Source organism: Sitophilus oryzae, unplaced genomic scaffold, assembly GCF_002938485.1.
Source record: "Sitophilus oryzae breed Bouriz unplaced genomic scaffold, Soryzae_2.0 scaffold_1356_pilon_pilon, whole genome shotgun sequence".
Lineage (NCBI taxonomy): Eukaryota > Metazoa > Arthropoda > Insecta > Coleoptera > Curculionidae > Sitophilus > Sitophilus oryzae.
Window position 1 is genome coordinate 181,788 of NW_022146011.1, and position 22,332 is coordinate 204,119.

The following is a 22,332-nucleotide window of genomic DNA, read 5'->3' on the forward strand; positions in this document are numbered from 1 at the left end:
ATAATTAATTTATACCCCCCAACCAAAAAATCATACTTCTTCAGTTAATGGTAAACTGCTGATGGACACATGCCATCCAGTTCGAAAGGACCCAGTCCAGGAAAATTTTCCCGATATAATTTGGTTTTAATATATTCTTTTGATGATAATAATGTCATTTAATAATGAATTTATATCCTCCAACCGAAGAATCGTACTTCTTCAGCTAATGGTAAACTGCTGATGGACACATTCCCTCCAGTTCGAAAGGACCCAGTCCAGGAAAATTTTCTCGTTATAATTCGGTTTTAATATATTCTTTTGATGCTAATAATGTTATTGAATAATGAAATTATACCCCCCAACCGAAGAATCATACTTCTTCAGCTAATCGTAAACTGCTGATGGACACATGCCATCCAGTTCGAAAGGACCCAGTCCAGGATAGTTTTCTCGTTATAATTCGGTTTTAATATATTCTTTTGATGACAATAATGTTATTTAATAATTAATTTATACCCCCCAACCAAAAAATCATACTTCTTCAGTTAATGGTAAACTGCTGATGGACACATGCCATCCAGTTCGAAAGGACCCAGTCCAGGAAAATTTTCCCGATATAATTTGGTTTTAATATATTCTTTTGATGATAATAATGTCATTTAATAATGAATTTATATCCTCCAACCGAAGAATCGTACTTCTTCAGCTAATGGTAAACTGCTGATGGACACATTCCCTCCAGTTCGAAAGGACCCAGTCCAGGAAAATTTTCTCGTTATAATTCGCTTTTAATATATTCTTTTGATGACAATAATATTATTTAATAATTAATTTATACCCCCCAACCGAAAAATCTTACTTCTTCAGTTAATGGTAAACTGCTGATGGACACATGCCATCCAGTTCGAAAGGACCCAGTCCAGGAAAGTTTTCCCGATATAATTTGGTTTTAATATATTCTTTTGATGATAATAATGTTATTTAATAATGAGTTTATACCCTCCAACCGAAGAATCGTACTTCTTCAGCTAATGGTAAACTGCTGATGGACACATTCCCTCCAGTTCGAAAGGACCCAGTCCAGGAAAATTTTAAAGAACAATTTTCAAAAAATTAAAATAAAGAACAATTTTTAAATTACAATAAAAGCTACCTAAATTGGAATTTACCCGGTATAGTTTAATATGTAGTTAAATTAACTATTTACTTTATATCAAATTAAAATTTGATCCAAAAAGTTATACAGGGTGAGACAAAATTAATATTGAACATTGGTCACCTTTCAAAGCATGTTACTCTTTTATTTTAAACGGAACACCCAGTATATTATTCCGATATTTAATGGAGAATTCGTGTTTCTTCAAAATACTGTTAAGGTTGCCTACTCCTCAAACAAAGATTTTCGGGATATTGTTACGTTTTTCGTCGGTTCCGTGTGGATAGAAAGTCACAATTTATTTAAACACTATTTATTTAACACTAATTAACAAAAACAATAACGATAAAAGACTTATAGAACTATTTACAAACGATTTATAACTAAGAATTTATTTTGAATTTTAGCGCGTCAACTGTATATTTATAACTGCCCTCTCTAGGCCACAGCTGCCGGTTTTTATACCTACAGCAAAAGAAATCTAGAACAGTCCATAGATCGTTAGGTGCATAGAGAAGGTTTTCGAATGTTCTCGTATGTACTAGTCCATTCCAGTGGGACTCGATTCCTCTCGAACGAATGAATCATTACGGTGTCTATTCTTTAATGCGATGTTAAGATCATCTGAGGGCGGGACATATAGTTAGGTTAGGTCGAGTCCACACGGGTCCGCAACAATATTTTCATTTACATGATTTGATCTGAGTAGATCTTTATTATTTGATAAAATCTAGGTAGCTATGATGTATCTGACGTTACTTCAATATAGCTGTAAATAAAAAAAAATAATAAAGATCTACTTATAATAAAGATCTACTTACGCAAAGTCATAAAAATTAAAATATCTAGGAAAATCTTTGTCTGAGAGGTAGGCAACCTTAATAATATTTTGAAGATATATAAATTCCCCATTGCACACCGGAATAATATACTGGGTGTTCTATTCAAAATCAAGGAGTAATTTGCTTTTAAAAGTGACTAATGTTCCATATTAATTTTGTCTCGCCCTGTATAACTTTTCGGGCCAAATTTCAATTTGATTTAACATACAAATAAAAGTAATTAAATATCAGACTATACAAGGTCAACTAAAATTTAGGTAGCTATTGTCGAAATTTAAAATTTACTCTTCATTTTCACAAAATGTGAAATATGTCAAAATCCTTAAATTTTAGGGATATGCTTCTTTAATCAAACTCGCCTTTATTTTTTTCCTAGAATCCGAAAAGCAATTAATATATAGGGTGTTCCATTAGAAAAACCACAACTTTGATGTGTAAATTTTTTTGGGGCAACCTGTATAATTCTATATATTTTTATAAAATGCTTTCAGTTAACCTACATATTATGTTGCTAAAATTTCGTTTCGATATAAACTAACGAGGCGATAAGAGGCGTCACCCTGTAACTTTTTGCTTTATTTTTATCTGTAGAATTACCCACCAAAGTTAGATACACAATGTTTTTGACACCCTGTATAAACAGTACAACTAACTAAATACAGTGTGACTCATACTGTACATGAATCACACTGTACTGTCTCTATAATTTTTTTCATTCAACTTTTTTTAACACAAACGAATTTCAACACGAATTAACCAGCACAATGCTTAATAAAAGCCCAATCAATTCCACTTTGTTCTCAATTAGTAGGTCAAGAACCTATCTATCTGCATCCTCCGCGAAATTCGTATCTCCAAAAACGCATCTCCATACCCAATCAAGCAGTACCCGGGTCGTACCGATCACGTACCCACGTGCCAAACGCGTTTCGTTCGACCTTCTTTGTTCCCCAGTACTACACTAGCATTCTTTCTCAGTCTCGCGCATAGAAACGAGCGTATGGCAGTCGAAGAACTCGGGTGGTACCGACAGTAGACGACGGCAGTACCGCGGGTGCAGGCGATTGAATCGAAAGTCGCGCGTCGAAGATCACTGATCAGTTTCGTTCTGTAGGTTGTGTGTAATAATAGTGATTGTTGGGTTAGGTACTACCAAAGACTTGTCTCTGTATGTTGTATTACGTCAGTTTATCTTGAAAAGGATCAACGAAAAAAGGTACTGCTTTATTTCATGTTTCTAAGAATATTTTTATAAGGTTTAACGTGTAATATATAGGGTGATTCACCTTTTAGTAGCAGGAATTTGAAAATGTATTTTAGGAAGAAAATTTCAAATATCAAGACCTGTCTACACATAAAGTCTTATCTGTCAATCAATATTTTTGCACAGTTTCACAAAATAATGTAATTTTACAAAATTGTTTAGAGATACTATATTTAATGAATATTACAAAGCATATACAAAAATATTATTTTTACAATTAGCTTTGCGTTTTTTTTTGGAATTTAAACCGTATATATAGTCTGTCCAACAACATCCTTGACAGTGATAGATGTCTGTCATTTTAATTTCAAAGTAGTTTATTTTATTTTACTAAGAAATAAGTTGGTACAATTGGAACACATAGCAGGAAATTAACATATTTATTTAAAATTGGAGTGACAACTAATTATAATACTGAATAAATGAGTTATTTTATTTAAAAAAAATACGGTATTTATTAATACAAATCAAACAAGGGTGTATTTTAAGTAAAACACCACATACCAAAAAATATATAAAAAAGAACTATTTCTTACTTTCAAACTTGAAGAAACTTCCTCCATTTATTATTATATTTATCAATATAACTCATATATGTATGTACAAATAAATAAATTATATTCCACAGGAATAAATAAAACAAAACATAGCTAAATAAAACAAAATATTTTATTAATCATAAAACTTACCTAAAATTGTATACCTTTAGAATTGATTACTCAACTTTACTCTCTTAATTTTCTTAAACCAGTACCATTTGACATTATCTCTCTGCGATACTAAAATCTATTATTTACCTATCGTGTGATGCTATTTTACAGTTACTCCAGTTTTTAGTACCATATACGAGATGAGCAGATGGTATACAAACTTTATTGGTGGCTAATAAAACTCTTTGGGCACCGAATATTAACTCTAAACTGTGCTCTTGGTCTACAGTTAATTTTTCCTCCACTTAACTTAAAACGCAAAACACAATTTTATATTCTTTAAACTGTGATAACACGAACCAAAATACAAAAGCAGTTCGCAAGTGTTTGTCATCTTCCACACGGATCTGCCAGAACGCAGATTATTTGGAATAAATTGACACAAAATATAACCTATTCTTTGGCAAGAGTTTTACAAAAATTCTCAAAAATCTTAAGTCGATTTTAGACGCATCTCCGTCCATGCATAATCGTTCATAGTTCCGTCACTCCAATAATATTGAAATACGATCTGTCATTTTTGAAATAAAGCAATTAAAACTGGTTAAAAACAACAAGAGACGACGCACGCATGACGGATTTGTATACAGACACCATGAAAATATTTTATATTTAGGTCATTTATGACACAAATAACTCATTTTGAGTGAAATTAAAAAAACAATTTTTTTTCGCCGATCTTAATTGCCTACCATACCTGTTGGCATGGACGTCATCTGCTTTTTTTCTGTCATCGTCTGTCGAAATGTTACCGTAAAACGGGGCTACTTCGGACAGTTTTTGATGTTTTTTGTAAGTTTCTTGACCTAAGTGTGTTCAAATTCAACCAATATTTTTTGTGTGGGTTACTACATCCTTCCCCTATGTCTAACTAAAAAAAAATGTTAAACTTTCTTTTTCTAACGTATATATTTTTTTGTTTGAAAAGTGTCCGAAGTTATCCCCATAGGTGGGGTAACTTCGGACATGCCTTTAAAATGTGTAAATTTGATGTTATACCAGTTAAAAGGAAACTTCGGACAAAAATATAACTTTTAAAAAAAATCAAGTCAATCATTTTTTAATAAAAACTAAAAAAATTAATAACTTCAATAATGTTTGAAGACATTTTTATTGAAAAAGATTGATTATTTCTAAAAATGTCAGTCAAAAACTTATTTATCTAATAAATTTATATATCAAATATATAAAACTAAAAAACATTTTCTTACTAACTATAAACAAAAACAAAAACATTTTAAGACATAAACAAAAGATATCTTTGGTTTTTTAGAAGACGTATTATTGTAGAATAATATTTGGCATGTTACAGAACTTATATCGTTCTCTTCTTAAAGGCACTGGATTGAGAATCTCAAAAATATCATTATCCTCGATAAAACTCTGGTCAGGAACATTTGGAAAGTAGAAGTAGGTGTCTTTTTCTGACTTCTTTTTTCTCAAAAATCTTACTGAGAAAATGAGCCTTTCAGTATCCCCACTAAGTTTTTCTAAAATTTCGGCTGCATAAAATTTTAGATGAGAAGATTTTTCTATTGGAACTTTTACTATGACAAACATACCAACTTCAATAACTTTTCAAACTTCGTGATTTTTTCCCAAGTTACTGTCAATAGAGTTTTCTTCTTCAAAGTGCTCTGTCGAAAAATCTTCATGGAGATAAGAGGGACCAGCCTCAAGAGAGTCAGCTTTCTGCTTTTGTAATAATTTGTCCCTTATAATATTTAACGGTTCATCATCACAGTCTTCTAAGTCCACCTGGTTCAACCTCGCTTCCGGTAGTTCCGATTCACTGAAATGTCGTATCTCGACAGCTATTCCGGCTTTAACATTAATGCGCTTTCTTTTGGTCTTTGTTTTAGGTTCGGGCATTCTTGATTCTCTTAAAAAATCTAATAAACTGTCTGAGACCAATGAGGCATTTCTTTCATTGTTTTCATAAAGTACTGTTGAGTAATACGGAAAAGTCGGATTTCTGGAAAGGCCCCCTTCTTTTTAATTTCCAATCAGTTAGAATTCGCCTCCAACATTTCTTCAAAGAACCAAAGAAGGCGACATCAAGCGGTTGGCAAACATGAGTGGAATTGGCAGGAAGTAGGACAAATATAATATTATTTTCTTCACACTTCTCAATGACATCCAGCGTAATATGAGAGGACAAGTTGTCACCAATCATTAATTTCTTTCCTTTTTTATTACGGAAGTAAGGTAAAACTATTTCTCGGAACCAAACCAGCCAGATGGTGTGCATGAATATCGGCATCCTAAGGGTCCATTTTCTTCCCACTCTTGATAACGATGTTTCGCCTTGTAAACAACAAAAGGCGGTAGCAATGATCCAGAAGCAGAAGCCGCCATCATAACACCTTCTAGTGAAATTTTCAACTCATCAAAATATTCTTGAATGGTAGCATGAGTCACCTGAGCCTTTTTCCTTTTGATATTTTGCGCTAGCCTTATGGACAAGTTTCTATTTCTACCGAGAAACTTTTTAATCCAATCTGAACCTGGCATATTATTTGTAAATCGGTTAATCTGGACTCCTTCCCGGTTCAGGTAGTTCTGCACAACTTTCCTTACATCATATTCTGTTAGTGGAAACCCCCATGCTGCTGCTGTTGATATTCCCTGAGCCAAATTTGCCTCTGCCTCGATATTCAGCACTGGTTGCCGTCCTGGATTCTTATCATGAATCCCCTTAACTTTATCCCCAATTGTGGATTTTGGAATCCTATAATACTCAGCCGCATCTCTTAAGGTTTTTCGCTTGGCTTTGACATCTGCTACTGCTTGATTTAACATCTCCGCTGAATATTTTTGGTAGGGGCGACACCCCAGTTGCTTTTTGTAACTTCGAACCATGTCCGAAGTTAGCCTTCAAAATATGATTTTTTTGCTTATAAACGACCATAAATCATTTTCAGATAATATGCCTACTGAATACTGGAAAAAGTACGATTTTATGAACAATAGGTTTAGTTGTACGCCAGTTACCTTTTCCAATTTAAAAAAACAACAAAAATTGCATACTTACAAAAATTGACGTAAAAAATACGCCGGGCCCGAAAAACACTTGGTACTTAAGGAACGTCTGAGGGCAACTGTTTTAAACACGTTCCAGTACACACACGGCCGCTTTGATGATTTCGCTACCCCACTCAATTTTTTTCTCTTTCAAAGACCCGTTGTCCGAATTTACCCATGCTGTCCGAAGTAGCCCCGGTTTACGGTACCTGAGTAATAAAACAGACTGTAAATACAGTTTTGTAGTAAAATTCCATATTTTTAGCCGACCGACCATATCAATAGGTATGGTAGGCTATTAAGATCGTTTTTTTTAATTTCACTCAAAATGAGTTATATAAATGACCTAAATACAAAATATTTTCATGGTGACTGTCTGTCTGTCTGTCCGTCTGTAACACGATAACTCAAAAACCGCTAAACCGATTTTAACCAAATTTGGCACAAAAATACTGTGGCACCCGAGAATCTGGCTGTTAGTTTCTGGTGGGGGTGGGGGGTTGGTAAGGGGGTATGGGAGAAGGTTAAAAATTTTAAAAAATCTTAACTCCAAAATTACAGTAGCTAGCGAAACGCGATTTTCAATTTAAGATTAGGAATAGTATTTGCAACAAAATTTGTAATAACATCAAAATCAGTCAAAGTCGCAGTTTGTGAGATAAAAAAAAATGGAAAAAATTCCTCTACTTTGAAACTAAAAGAACTGCCTGCCAACTTTTTATTAACATATTATAGTATGGGCGGTTATACGTGCTTCCTGGCGCCAATTTTTTATTTTTAACTTCACTAATCGCAATGCTATAGTTGATAAAATCACAGGTAAAACTTCCAGTGTGTATGCTAGTGTTTAATCCATTTTTTTTACCTAAATCCTGTGTTATATCAACAAACAGTCTATATATAGCAGGTATAAAAATATAGACAAAGAAATATTTGCGAGGTGATAAAAAATAAGGTTAATAATGTTATTCCCCGTGAATATGTCATCACAAAATCTTTACAGAATTGCACAGGATCTTGAAATGAGTTAAAAACTAAAATTTGATTTTTTATTTGGGACACCCTCTATATTTTTAATTAACTGAAAATATTTTACGAATAATATTTTTAATCCCCTTCGAAATACAGAATTTTTAAAAGTTCGCCACTTTTAACTAGTAGGCTTTGGACCCCTTATTGATGATATGCCCTTAATGGAACTCGAAAACATATTTTTCCAGCAAGACGACGCGCCGCCTCCGAACGCTGAATTTATCAACAAATTTTTGCAGCTAATTTCAAGAATAATTGAAGAGCTAACTAAGATCCCAGCCGCTGCGCTGGCCGTCGAGGCCGCCTGACTTAGTGGCCATGGATCTAATCCTATGGATATATTTGCTGAAGAAGAACAGTTCCATATTCTTCCGTATAATCTAGACAAGAATTAGAAATACTTAGCAGTTATGAGAGGGTATCTTTCACCCCCACTGAGTTAATGAATTCAGCGAGAAATGTTCAAAAACTGCCCCGTCTGTCCATAACAGAAGACGGTCGATATGTCGAACACCTGTAGCAAAATCTCATGTCTTGGTTTGCTATTTATTTTTATTGTTATTAGATATAGTTTAAATGTGCTGATGTTGGTTAAATATATTTTAAATTGTTATAAAATTTTGCATCTCTTAATCACGTATCTAAACGTTTATTTGTTATGATCTATACATACACATTTTCATCCCACTCTGAGACAAAAAGTTTAGAGCTACAACCAAACCAAACTCACTAGGCGCTGATGCGGTTCGCCAATGCGTCGATTTGATGCGCCAATGCGTCGATGCGATGGGTTGTGCAGCGGTTCGGCGGAATGTCGGTTTTTGAGCGAACCATCAAAAGAAATATCACGAACACACAATGGAAAAAATCACAAGAAACTAATGAATCGCATCGGCGAACCGTATCAAACACACTATACGTGCATGGACGCATCAAATCAACATATCAGCGCATAGAGAGGGGCAAAGAATATTTTAATACCCTAAATTATAATGTTCCTATTATAATAATACCTAAATTATAATATTCTTTGATATGGAGTGTTAAGGCGTCAGATATCTTCCTTTAGATGTTTATTTTTAATATTTTTTGAAGTGAAACTTCTTTACGCGCGCTGGGAGTAAACATTCAAAGCCGTGACACACGAGCTAGCGAGACGAAAAGTGGTAAGGACAACCTACGACTAAGAAATACGTAGTGACGCGACGTGTATTTTGTTTGTTGTTATTTTTAACTATTTTTTACGCTTAAAAAATTATTTGTTACACGCAAAAAACTATTTGTTACGCGTAAAAAACTATTTTTATGAATAAAAAACTGTTTTTTTTTAATTTGTTGCTTTTTCAACATTTCAAATTACGCTTTTTCAAACATGTCCTTCAAATCTTTCAAATTAAGACTTCAAATATGCGCACATAGTGCACACACAATTTTTTTAAGTTTATTAGTTGAACACTATTTCTACTTTAAAGTTATTTTAGTAAATTTTAAATATTTAGCAATAATCTCTTTACTTACGTTTTAGGTATTCTATTTTTTCTTTTCTACACCAAATTTGCTTTTGCAAAAAAAAAGTTAGGTAAACTTTGCATGAGATTTCGGCTTATTTGAAGCTTAAAATTCAAGAAATCGGTATGTATATTCTTTTTTAAGGAATATATCGACGTATTTCCTATTCTGTTCTGTCAATAAAATACATTATTATCGACATTTTTAGGTATCCGAAACACATTTAAAAGACATTTTGATAAGATAAAAATATTATTTTAAGATACTGGCCAAATTTCAAACTAGATTCTAATCTAAAAGCCACACTTTTATCAGTTTTTAAGTAAATATAAGTATTTGTCATATTTGACAGTTTAGAAATTACATAGGGACTCTTGGACCGAAAGTTTTGCGAAGATTTTGAAAAAAGAAAGCTATATTTCTAGAAAAATATTATTATTTAATAAACAATAACTTTGTTTCAGTGATAGATATACATTTTGTTGTTGTATTATTGTCCTTGATGTAGAATATACAAAGAAATTACATTTATTAGTCACTATTGGAACTAACGGCAATTTTTTATTCGTTCCCGCTATTCTATTTATAAATTATTAATTTAAACAATACCAGACCAGATAGTTAACTTACTTTTGTAGTAATATTTTTTAAAAAAAAATGTTCGAAATAAATAAAATATTATATTATTTTAAGAACAAGTTTAATCTGTTCCACTGCGAATTTTCTGATATATTGTGGTCCTTTTCTGATCACCAGGTTACATTCTCGAGTCTCCAGTCCTATCCTTTTGAAAAAGTCTAACAACTTAGAGACTAAACATATCAACATATCGCAACACACGAAGAATGTACAACTTTGAGAAACACCTCTATGTAGTATTGAGAAAAAAAAAGAATTGGAAGAGAGAAACGGTAAGATATTAGCGAAATTATAGTAAATACGAAAAAATAAGCCCTTAATTACCTTATATAACACAGTTACAGTAACCCTCTTGATTATGACCATTCTAATAAAAAATAAGATAGAAACTATTAGCACAGTTTAAAGAATATTAATATATCAGTTGGTCCACTCTAAGGAATTCTATTGTTATTTTGACTTCAAAGGCGGCCCGTGACCCTTCGAGGTGACAAAAAATTTGTACGTTTACCGGATGCAGCGGAAGTGCTATTTTATCAGTCAGAACGCACAATCTAGTTGATCTCTCGTATACGGCCAACGAGAGATCAACTAGATTGTTTGCTTTAATATAGCAAGTAGAAAAATAAAAATACAGTACTAGTTTTATTGATTAACAGTTTTAGGCGTCTTTAATAATTGATCAATATTTATTAGTATTTAGTATTAATAATTCTAATTCCTAATTCTTTGTAATATGGAATTGTCAATAGGATAATTATTATTAATAATTATTATGGAAACCCCATATGAAAAATGCATACTAAATAAATATAATAAGTTAATTTTTTTAATATATATAATAATAATTTGCATATTTCTTAAATTATAGCATGTTTTGCTTTATAGATGTTTGCATTTTACTTTAATTATCTACCCGGAAAGCCCAAATTTTATCGTAAGGTAATAAAAGTACCTTTGCATACAACTTGTGTTGCCATTGTCAATTTTTTTGGAATTTTTTCTAAATTTTATGATTATCATGAACAGACTTATGATTATCATAATTATGACTGTTAGTAGTTAATTGTGTAATAAATTTTACTGTTCGATAAAATTTAGTAAAAACAGAAAAAAAATTGACTATGACAAGACAAGTTGTATCCAAGTACTTTTTATTACCTTTTAATAAAAAGGTAGATAATTCAAGTTAAATGCAAACGACTAAAAAACAAAACATGCTATAACCTAAGAAATATGCAAATATAATTTATTACAGTATTTACTACTAATTGAAGAGCACACGGGAAAAATGATGAAAGTACCAAAAAGCTACACCTTTTGGTACCTAAATAAACGGGAATATCGATAACGGCCACATAGAAACAGGCATTTAAAAATGGGAAAAACGATATAAACTCGGATATAAAAAAGTCCATGCGTAATTTCAATTAAAAAAACGGTTTCCTGAACATTTATCATTTCTGGATACTCATCATTTTTCCCATATGCTCGTCAATTGTTATATTTACTGTTACATAAAATTTAGTAAAAACTCTAAAAAACTTGTCAATAGCAGAAGAAGTTGTATGCACGTATTTTTATTACCTGACGATAAAATTTGAACTTTCCAGGTAGGTAGTTAAAATTAAATAAAAACATCTAAAAAGTAAAACATGCTATTTAAAAAAATGCAAATATCTTAAATAATAATTTAATATGCACTTTGCAAACCAATAAATACTGCAAAATCCAAAACATAATAGTAAAGTATCTACTACTACTCTAAAATATCTACTAAAATAATAAACTAATTGTTCAAAATAAATATTTTGTGCATATTTCGAGTAAAATCTTTTCTTAATTTATATGTATATTTTTAAAACCATTTTTTAAAACCAGTCCGTTTTAATATTTAAATAAAAACAGATCGAACCTTCCCCCACCACTTTATTTTGGCAGATAGGGGAAAATGGTTCTAACAAAAAATATTCAAAATTTTCTGAAGATTATGAAGCTATTATTTATAGTACTAGTTATCTAGGCAAAAGTGTGTAAAAACTCCATTTTCTTATTTTTTATAGCAGCCGAGAGCTATTCTTTGTGGGACACCCTGTACACTGTACGATGAGTTGTAACCCAAGAAAGGGGGACACAGTAGACCTATAAGGTCGCGGTGATTAACTTCCCCTTTTCCAACAATCTACAATACTGGACACCCTGTATATGTGATCTAGACTGGATACTATTAAAATTGAACGCAAAAAGCGGTACATACCGTAAAACACCACTTTAAAGTATGGAAAAACCGGAGTGACCGATAGTGTTTACGCCTTTACGAGCGATGGTTATATATATTATACGGTTATGCCAGATAATGGATCATAAAACGGAAAACACGTTTGCCATAAATGGATGTGTGTAATAGTCGATAAATAATATATCGCCGTTGGAAAACTATTGTCTCAAGTCAAAAGGCAAATAATCGTAAATAGTTCTTTACCCCTTGACACCAACGGTACAACTAGAGTAAACATCTCGAAACAACAAAGCGACTGAAGATACGTTAACCCCGTCATAGTTTGTTCAAAATAAAGGGTAGTTTGCTTTATAAACGTTGGGTCAAAAGTCAACCATTAAGGAGATATCGCGGTACAAAAATGTTTTGTACTTTTAACTTTATCTTGAAAACGAAAAACGATAGACTAATGAAATTTTATAGAAGCATTACTGTTATGAAAACATACTTTGTGGTAATTTTCTCGCTTTTTTAAAATGAGTGGAAGGTGTTGAAATAAACTACCCCTATCATTCTTCTTAACGAAATTAAAAAAAAAGCTTATCAAAGACATGCAAAAAAATTAATTTGGATAGTTTAGTTTGTTTAGAAACTTTTTTATCTCTTGTGTTTTTTTTGATAAAACACCGATTTGAAATTAAAAAATAAAATGTAAAGCATTACATATCAGGACAAAAAACATTTTTAGATAAAGAATCTAGTGGGCTGCTCTAATTTTTTTAGGAAAAAATCTAGTCGGCCGCTGTCACTTTTTAGGATGTTTCTAATATTATTTTATTGACATTACTCTACTGCAATACGTTATTATCTAGATTCTTATTATTATCGTTATTATCATTAGATTCTTTATCTAAAAATGTTTTTGATCCTGACAAGTAATGCTTTACATGTTATTTTTAATTTCAAATCGACGAGTTTTATCAAAGAAACACAAGAGATAAAAAAAGTTTCTAAATAAACCAAGCTATCCAAATCAATTTTTTACATGTGTTTGATAAAATTTTTCTTTAAATTTCGTTAACAAGAATGATAAGGGTGGTTTATTTCAACCCCTTCCACTCATTTTAAAAAGTGAAAAATTACCAGAAAGTGTTTTTTCGTAACAATAATGCTCCCATAAAATTTCATTAGACTATCTCTTTTCGTTTTCAAGATAAAAAATAAAAACATTATTTTTCCGCCATTTTTGTACCGCGATATCTCCCTAATGGTTGACTTTTGACCCAACGTTTATGAAGCAAACTACCCTTTATTTTGAACAAGGAATCGCCCCCTGAAGTTTTTCGCATTTGTTTTGAAACACCCTGTATATTGCTTTATTATTAGTTATGATATATAATCAAAAAATAACGAATGGGAAAACATTTCCACTAGTAAAATAAAAAAGTGGGTTTCCATTTGAAAAAAGTGATTTTTGATAATTTTTAAATCTCTCAATTCCATAACAGCTACGGCCAATATTATATGACATTCGAACAATTTAATTTTTGATTGTGGTTGTGGTAATCACTAAATTTTACGTTTAGGCTACTCATTTTTTTTGACAAGCAGTTTTTTCCTTCAATTTTAAATATTTTTTCTCAAAAACGGTTAATGATGTATAAAGTGTTTGATATCAAAATTCTTAAATTTTTACAGAACATTTAAATAAATAAGTAAATGCCTTTATTGTCAAAAAAATTTACAATTTGTAGACAAAGATAAAGTAAACAAACGAAAGAGAATATAAAACAAGTATAAAATTACATTGTCAGTCTTATTGTTTAAAATAAAAATTTATAAACGTTTACAATATCAAAGAATAAAATTTATTTTTTTATTCTAATGAATTTTGAATAATATTCAAAAATATTTAGTAAGTTTATAGTAAACTAGCGTGTACCAGCGACTTCGTTCGCGTCGAATTAATCATTTGTAATGGTGATGATAAAGCAAAGCAAGAATTTCCATTAACATACAAACTGGGTAAAATTTTCTCACATTTATGTCAGCATGAGAAAAAACAATATGGCGATATTATTATATAACTTTGTAATATTTGAGAGGTAGTTTCATCTCGTTGGAATTTGATTTTCGAAAAATCCGTTTGCCAAAAATAAGCTTTTTACGTCAAGCAGTTTAAGCAGAATCGTGGTTAAGAAATTACCCAACCTTTTGGAACACCCTGTATGATTTTTTAAAAAATTTCAAAATATGTAAAAAATACCAAACAAATTATGCTTGTCCAAGCGTTTTCCCGAAAGACTAACCGTTTTTTAAATAACAAATATTGTAATACTTGAGGGGCGTTTTCACCTTCTTGGAATTCTTGGAGATTCGAGAAACCCCTCCTTGTCCAATGGTCATATTTTATGAAACACTCTGTATAAATTTATAAAAAATCATAAAATATGTGAAACAACAAAATAAAATATACGTGTTTAAGAGTTTTCCGAAAAACTCAACGGATTTTAAATAAAAAATATTTTAATATTTGAGGGATAGTTTCACCCCCTTAGAATTCGAGTTTCCAAAAATCCCAGGATTTTAAACAGGATCGTGATTAATCAATGACCAGATTTTTCGAAACACCCTGTATATATATATATTTTTAAAAATTATTAAAATATGTAAAAAAACGAAATGAAACGTGTTTAAGAGTTTTTTTCGGAAACTTGACCGTTTTTTAAATAAAAAATATTGTAATATTTGAGGGGTGGTTTCACCCTCTTGGAACTGGAATTTCGAAAAATCCCTTCTTATCGAACATCTACACCCTAGAATCAACCTGTATACCAAAATTGAGCTTCTTACGCTGAGTGGTTTGAGCAGGATCGTGATTGATCAGTATGTCAGGCACTTAAGGATTTTATATATTAGTATAGATATAGAAATAGCAAATATTAGTCTGTAATATTTAAAATAAAAAAGTTGCTGTGAACTTCCGGTATTTCTGGAAGTGTCACCATATTGAAAGGATTTTAATCGATATATTTCGTTGTCAAACACTGATATGCGAAAAAATCTCCGATCTAGATATATATTGTAATTCTCTAGAAACTTCTAATGCACGTTCAGCCTGGGACACCCTGTACATTTGCTTACAAGGTATTACATTAAAAATAGGGTCGAAATATTAAAAGTGAATCCAGAATTATTGTTATAAAAATGGTACATTAATAAAAAAAATATGGGTAGTTCCTCGAACCCAGCATTACCAGCTAGCAGAACTGGTTCTGAAATCCTCACCAGTTAAAGGCAGGATGCTAAAAAACTCGCACAAAATAGAGGACTGCGAATACAGTCTTCATATAGAGAGCAAAAACCTTTAATCCCCGCTTAATTAGTGTTTCTACAAATCATATTTTAACAGCTGCAGATTTTAGTTTTTGAAAAAAATCGTTTTTATTTGAATGAAAAAAAGACATGATCAGGTTTGAAAAGCACTTAGACTAAAGTCGTTAAAATAATCTAAAATTGTATTATTTATAGAAAGCATACCTAGTAAGGTAACGGGCTAGTTTTTTTGGCATAGCCTTTCTCGATATAAATTCATTCGCAGACTTACTTCGACCGTTACATTGAGGTCCACGACCTTGCTACTTTGTACTTGTACCAAGTACCAAGTGATTTCCGCTGAACAAATTTTTAATATGCAATCCAACATCATAGCGTGACACAAACAATGCATATAGTTAGATGAAAAAAGTTATATATTATGTATTTTCTTCCCATCCGACAAACTCGTTTTCAAAGGTACTACAAAGCGAAGAAGAAAGAGAGTACCTATTATAGGGAAGTCAAATAAAGTTGGACTGCAGGTCATCAAAGACGTTGAAACCATATCGAAACTATTACCGTACTAAATGTCTAATAAAAACAAATTCGTTTCAAACGTAGAGGGCAGTTTTCTTTTTTTATACTCTTTAAAACACTCTTTGGTTAAAAAAATCAGCAAGCTGTGGCAGCAAGTAAACGAATTAGCCGATAAAATAGGCTTTATGTTGATAGTCATGGCAGATGTTGCCTGTTGTTGCCATTAGATTTTTTTTGCAAAAGAAAAATCGCTGTAACTTTTTTGCTGTGGAAAATTTTGTATTTTTATGAAAACATTTCCAAAGCACCTTTTTACGTAGAACTTAATGGTTTAAGTATATTTTTTAAAAGCTAATAATTTAAGAATTATTATCAACAGAAAATTTGATTTTTTATATGGGACATCCTGTATATTTTTAACTTATTGAAAATAATTTAAAAGTACCTTTCCAAAAATATAGCACATTTGATATTTTGCTTGATTCCTCTTCGAGATATAGAGTTTATAAAAATTCGCCCACTGTAAATAAGTAGGCTTTGAATTTGAACGGCACCGGCTGTAATGCAAACAATTTCTAGCTGTGAGCTCAATTAAAACGAAAATAATAATATTTGTAATGAGAGATGCAGAATTTTATAACAATTTAAACTATATTTAACCAACATCAACAACTTTAAACTATATCTAATAACATTAGAAATAATTAGCAAACCAAGACATCAGATTTTGGTACAGGTGTTCGACATATCAACCGTCTTCTGTATCGTCAGATGGGGCAGTTTTTGAACATTTCTCGCGGAATTCATTAGCTCAGTTGGGGTGAAAGATACCCTCTCATAACTGCTAATATTTATATTTCTTGTTTAGATTATACGGGTCATTTAAAAATAAGAACTTTTATTCTTCCGCAAAGATATCCATAGGATTAGATTCATAGGCACTCCGGCGGCCTCGACAGCCAACGGCTGGGATCTTGGTTAGCCATTCAATTATTCTTGAAATTGGCTGCAAAAATTTACTGATAACTTCAGCGTTCTGTGGCAGTGCCTCGTCTTGCTGGAAAAATATGTTTTCGAGTTCCATTAGGGACAGATCATCAATAAGGGCAATTAAGGGGCTTATGATCAATAATACCAATCCAAAGCCTACTAGGTGCTACTAGTTAAAAGTGGCGAACTTTTAAAAATTCTGTATTTCGAAGAGGATTATAACAAAATATCAAGTGTGCTATGTTTTTGGAAAGGTAATTTTAAGTTTTTTCTTGGTTAATTAAAAATATACAGGGTGTCCCAAATAAAAAATCAATTTTTCTGTTGATAACTCTTAAATTATTAATTTAAAAAAAAAAACTATATTTAAACCATTAAATTCTACGTAAAAAGGTGCTTTGGAAATGTTTTCATAGAAATACAAAATTTTCCATAGCAAAAAAGTTACAGCAATTTGTTAAAAATGCACATTTTTGAAAAATACCCCGTAACTCCGAAACGGTAACATATATCGATGTGCGGTTTTCACCATCATGTTTTTGACAAAAATTGAGCTCCAAACGCCGATATTAGTTTTCGTCTATCTCCTATAGAAGAGGGTGTTTCCCTTAAAAAGCGTCCAATTTGGCTCACCCTATACATAATGGTGTATACTGTTCTGGTTACCGTTAATAGTTCTGGTCTTTAGTTAATATTCGATGGTCCTGATACTATTTTTATTACTTTTCCTCTCTACTTTCCTTCGTTTTGCAAAAAACCATCAGGTACCACGACTCATCGATTTTCCATCGCCGATTGCGTTTGCTAAAGGTCGGTGGTACGCAAATTACACAAAGCCTTTCCGAGAGAAAGTACCGATGAATCAGCTTCGCCGATTTGGAGAACCGGTCTGAGTACGGCACACGTAATTTTTCGGCCCAATGCCTCGGAGCTAGGTCTGGCGTGTCGGCTGGATTATTCGGCTACCGAATTTCGTACTGTTGGTGTTAAGGCAAGGTTTTTGTTACACCAGTTGAGAAATATTTAAAGACATTGTCAATATCAAACCTACGCGTTGTTGTATAATTGAAATTCCTATACCATATGTGTCTTTCAAACTATATTAGGGTTTCCTATACTTATTTAGCTCAGATTTTGAATAAAAAGCATTTTTTTCAATAAAATGGCTATCAAGATGGCTGGTGTCGCTATGGCAATTTTCTAGACATTAGTTTATGGGCATTATTATTTAGATTTGTGACAGTTCATTTAAATGTACTTACAATAATTTAATAAGTAAGTATTCATTATTTTCTCAAGAAAAATAAAGCAGTATCTGCTGGCGGAGCGAATGGATATGTTACTAGTGATTTTATTTTGTGAGAAAAATTGCTTCTTGGCCTCAAGGGCTTATGCTCAAAGATATCCAAATAGGAATCTTCTTGGTAAGCGCTCCTTTGAAAAACTACTTGTCCTAGGTATTTCGCAAAGCTGGTAGTGTGGTTTATAAAAAAAACATTAGACAGAAACCTGTCGTTGGAAGTGAAGAAATCTGAGCTAGATAGGTATAAGCAACCCTAATAAAGTTTGAGAGAGCATATGAATCTGCTTCGATTTATTTAAAAAAATACAGGGTGTTGCATTTGAAATAACGAAGTTTTAATATGAAATAAATATTTAAAATAGACCAGCAAGTTTTGATACCCCTGTATATATTAAACGAAGCAATCAAATTTTTCAGTAAAGTTTATTTCTTTGGCTTAAAAGTCAACACGAGAATTAATTCTGAAAAGCAATGTACAGGGTGTTGACAATCTTTTTTATTATAGCATGCATATTTAAATATCTTCAAATATTTAAAAAACCAAAGCTTGTAAACATATTTAACCCTTATAATAAATGCTTTATTTTGTGTCCAGGGATCCAAATATGACATAAAATACCGGGTTCCATAAGAAAAAATAGAAATTTGGTCCATAAGAAAAAATAGAAATTTGGTATGGATCTTAGTTCTGACATATCCTGTTGTTCCATAAAAAAAAATAGAAATTTGGTGTGGATCTTAGTTCTGACATATCCTGTACAGGGTGGGTCAAATTCGACGCTTTTAAATGGAAACACCCTTTTCTATAGGAGATAGACAAAAACTAATATCGGTGTCTGGAGCTCAAATTTGTCAAAAACATGATGGTGAAAACCGCATATCGATATCTGTTACCGTTTCGGAGTTACGGGGTGTTTTTCAAAAATGTGCATTTTTAACAAATCGCTGTAACTTTTTTGCTATGAAAAATTTTGTATTTTTATGAAAACATATCCAAAGCACCTTTTTACGTAGAATTTAATGGTATAAGTATAATTTTTTTAAAATTAATAATTTAAAAATTATCAACAGAAAATTTGATTTTTTATATGGGACACCCTGTATATTTTTAATTTATTGAAAAGAATTTAAAATTACCTTTCCAAAAATATAACACACTTGATGTTTTGCTCGATTCCTCTACGAGATATAGAGTATATAAAAATTCGCCCGTTTTAAAATATAAGTAGGCTTTGAATTTTTGGCATTATTTGTCATCAGCAATAATTTCCCAAGTTTATGCGTATAGGTTAAGAATCACCCTGTATATTAACATTTTAACAACTAACAGAAATATTTTTCTCTTTCCAGAATCATCTTCGGACGAGGACAGCGTAGCCAATGAGGACGCCCTTCCCGCGGTGGAGAGCACGCCCGAACGAGAAAAGGCGGCGGTGGCGGCGATGAGGGGCGGCAGCGGGGGCGGCCCGCACGCCTTCCCCCCTCCCCCGCCCAGCGACACGTCGAGCGCCGGCTCGCCGCCGCCCCTGCAAAGGCGGCCGAGGGCGCCGCCGCCCTTGTGGGGCGACCAGCAGCGCGGCCGCAGTCAGCAAGAGATCACGGATATCAGCGACGTGTTGCAGAATTTCAGGCCGTGTAAGTATAAACAGAGTGTTACAGGCGAAAGCAGAGACAAATTTTAGAGGGTGATTGCTCGTCAAAAGATATTAATGTCTGTCAGGGTTGGCATGATTTTTTCAATTTTAATCGGGTGATTTAAATAAAAAAAAATTTTATTGAAACGGTATATTACAATTTGATAGACAATTAAATTGTGTACCTGATTTACGTAAAATATACAGGGCGTTTCGCTTAACTTAAACAAGTTATTACCGTTTAAAGCTATTTGTATAGACCAGTGACCTCTAAATAAAGTAGACCCGGCATTTCATTCATAAAAAGGAAAAGATCAGAATCAGACATTCATTTCTTGTTCTATGCGAGTGGGAACAAGACGGGCTGATCGCAGTCATGAAGGATTCCCGAGAGAATGGCAACGCTGTTCGGAGATCTTGAGAATGTGTGCCAGTGGCGTAGTTACTTTGATTGTAATATATAATTTAATATTTCCAAAAAAATCCTTTATGGGTATTTCGCCACTGCACTGCAAGAAAAATCTACAAAATAAAATAATTATTTTTTGTAAACACTTCTGCGTTAAACCTAAACGGACGCTGCTTGTCAGAAGTTATGTTTACGGTAATACAAATTTGCCTAACACAGCAAAAAAAATGCTTAACGTTTCGGAAAGTTATCTCTTTCCGTCGTAGGAAGCAGAAAAAAATACAAAGAATAAAGAAAAAAACTATTTAAAATATTTAAATTCAACTATTCGAGAACACTTTACTTTTTTAAAACGGATACATCTACAAGAAACCGTTGACGTTCTGTTAAAATGTCAACGGTTACGGTTACTAAAAACAATACCACAAAACACTAAAATATCTGGAAATCACCTCGTAAAACATTTCGAAAAACCACAACACGTTGGCAATGTCGTAGAGCAATTTATGAATGAATTCGAACTGGATGTTTTGTTGGCTGCCTAAATTTAGGAGTGAAGATAGTAAAATGTGTACGTTCTCAGCATCAGATGGCGTTGCGACGTTGTCGATTGATTTATGTTAGATTTCTTAAAATCTAAAAATTATAATTACAGAAGATTTAAATAATTGGGAGTAGTGCGTCATATTATTCTACGACGTAAACTATATTTGGAATTATGGAATTCCTGGTTTACAATGTGGGAGGTGGGTTAGCTATCCCCGTACGTATACGTAGGTAAAATTTCCTTTTAAATGCGGCCGAAGTGGAAATTTGGCATACATGCAATTTTCTAAGGCAATGATGGATTTCGCCAAAATGTAAGTCGCCGGGTCTAATTTATTTCGATGTCATTGGTATAGACACTCTTTATAAGGTAGTATAATTTTTATTATTGCGAACAACTTTCCATGTGCAACAATTATTTCACAATTGTAAACAATTATTGCAACACAAAATTTAGTAAATAGAAAACTTCAGTACCTACAATATTTGGTTTTAAAAACTTAAATACGCCTAGAAAAATGAAGCATTAAAATTGTTACTGTATTTTCACAATATCGTAAATATTTCAAAAGAGTAAAAACCTTAACCAAAACTACCTTTATTTTATTCGTAGAAACTAAAAATATAATAATATACAGATATACAACTTTGATTATTTTTCATTTATGACACCCTGTACCTATTGAAAATAATTTTAAATTGTAGCTCTAACAGTCCTTCAATGAACCCAAAACTTACAATTTGTAAAAATCTAATCATTTGGCTACAATTTGTCCGTGTCGAATGAGGTGAATAACCCTGTATATAAAAAAATATGGAAAAAAGTTCGTATAAACATTGGTTTTCAAATTTAAAATATATCAAAAATAATTCGAAAAAAATGTACGCCACTGACTTTTCTGCAATTATTTATATATTTTTAAAAAATAAAACAAACTAAAAATAAACTACATTTTTTCCTTGTACCATATGCCTATCTCTAACCGAGATTATTAAGGTAATTGTTTTCCAGATTCACAACCACCAGATGTTACTAATAACACAGCCCAGGGCGGTCGCAGAACAGCAGCAGATAGAGTTAATCGTTTCACGTCTTCAGCGTCAGAAGATGGTACTATGGGCACCGGTACTGGAAGATGGAAGGTAAGCTTACTACAAATAAAACAGAGGTTTTTAGATCAAAATAACTCTTGCTGAATTTAACATTATTTGCTTATAA

General features: G+C 32.2%; 1 protein-coding gene across 7 annotated transcripts in view; it reads left to right on the forward strand.

The window, feature by feature from the left end:
- The window catches only part of LOC115875213 (disco-interacting protein 2), a 253,941-nt gene that overhangs the window by 175,875 nt on the left and 55,734 nt on the right, over positions 1–22,332 (forward strand). For 6 of the 7 annotated variants that reach the window (XM_030890616.1, XM_030890620.1, XM_030890618.1 and 3 more), the window contains 2 exons: positions 19,875–20,159; positions 22,126–22,256. In XM_030890616.1, the coding sequence (XP_030746476.1) occupies positions 19,875–20,159; positions 22,126–22,256 (416 nt within the window). Of the gene's footprint in view, positions 1–2,994; positions 3,197–19,874; positions 20,160–22,125; positions 22,257–22,332 lie in introns of those variants that run through there. The other variant, XM_030890622.1, reaches the window with a different exon arrangement.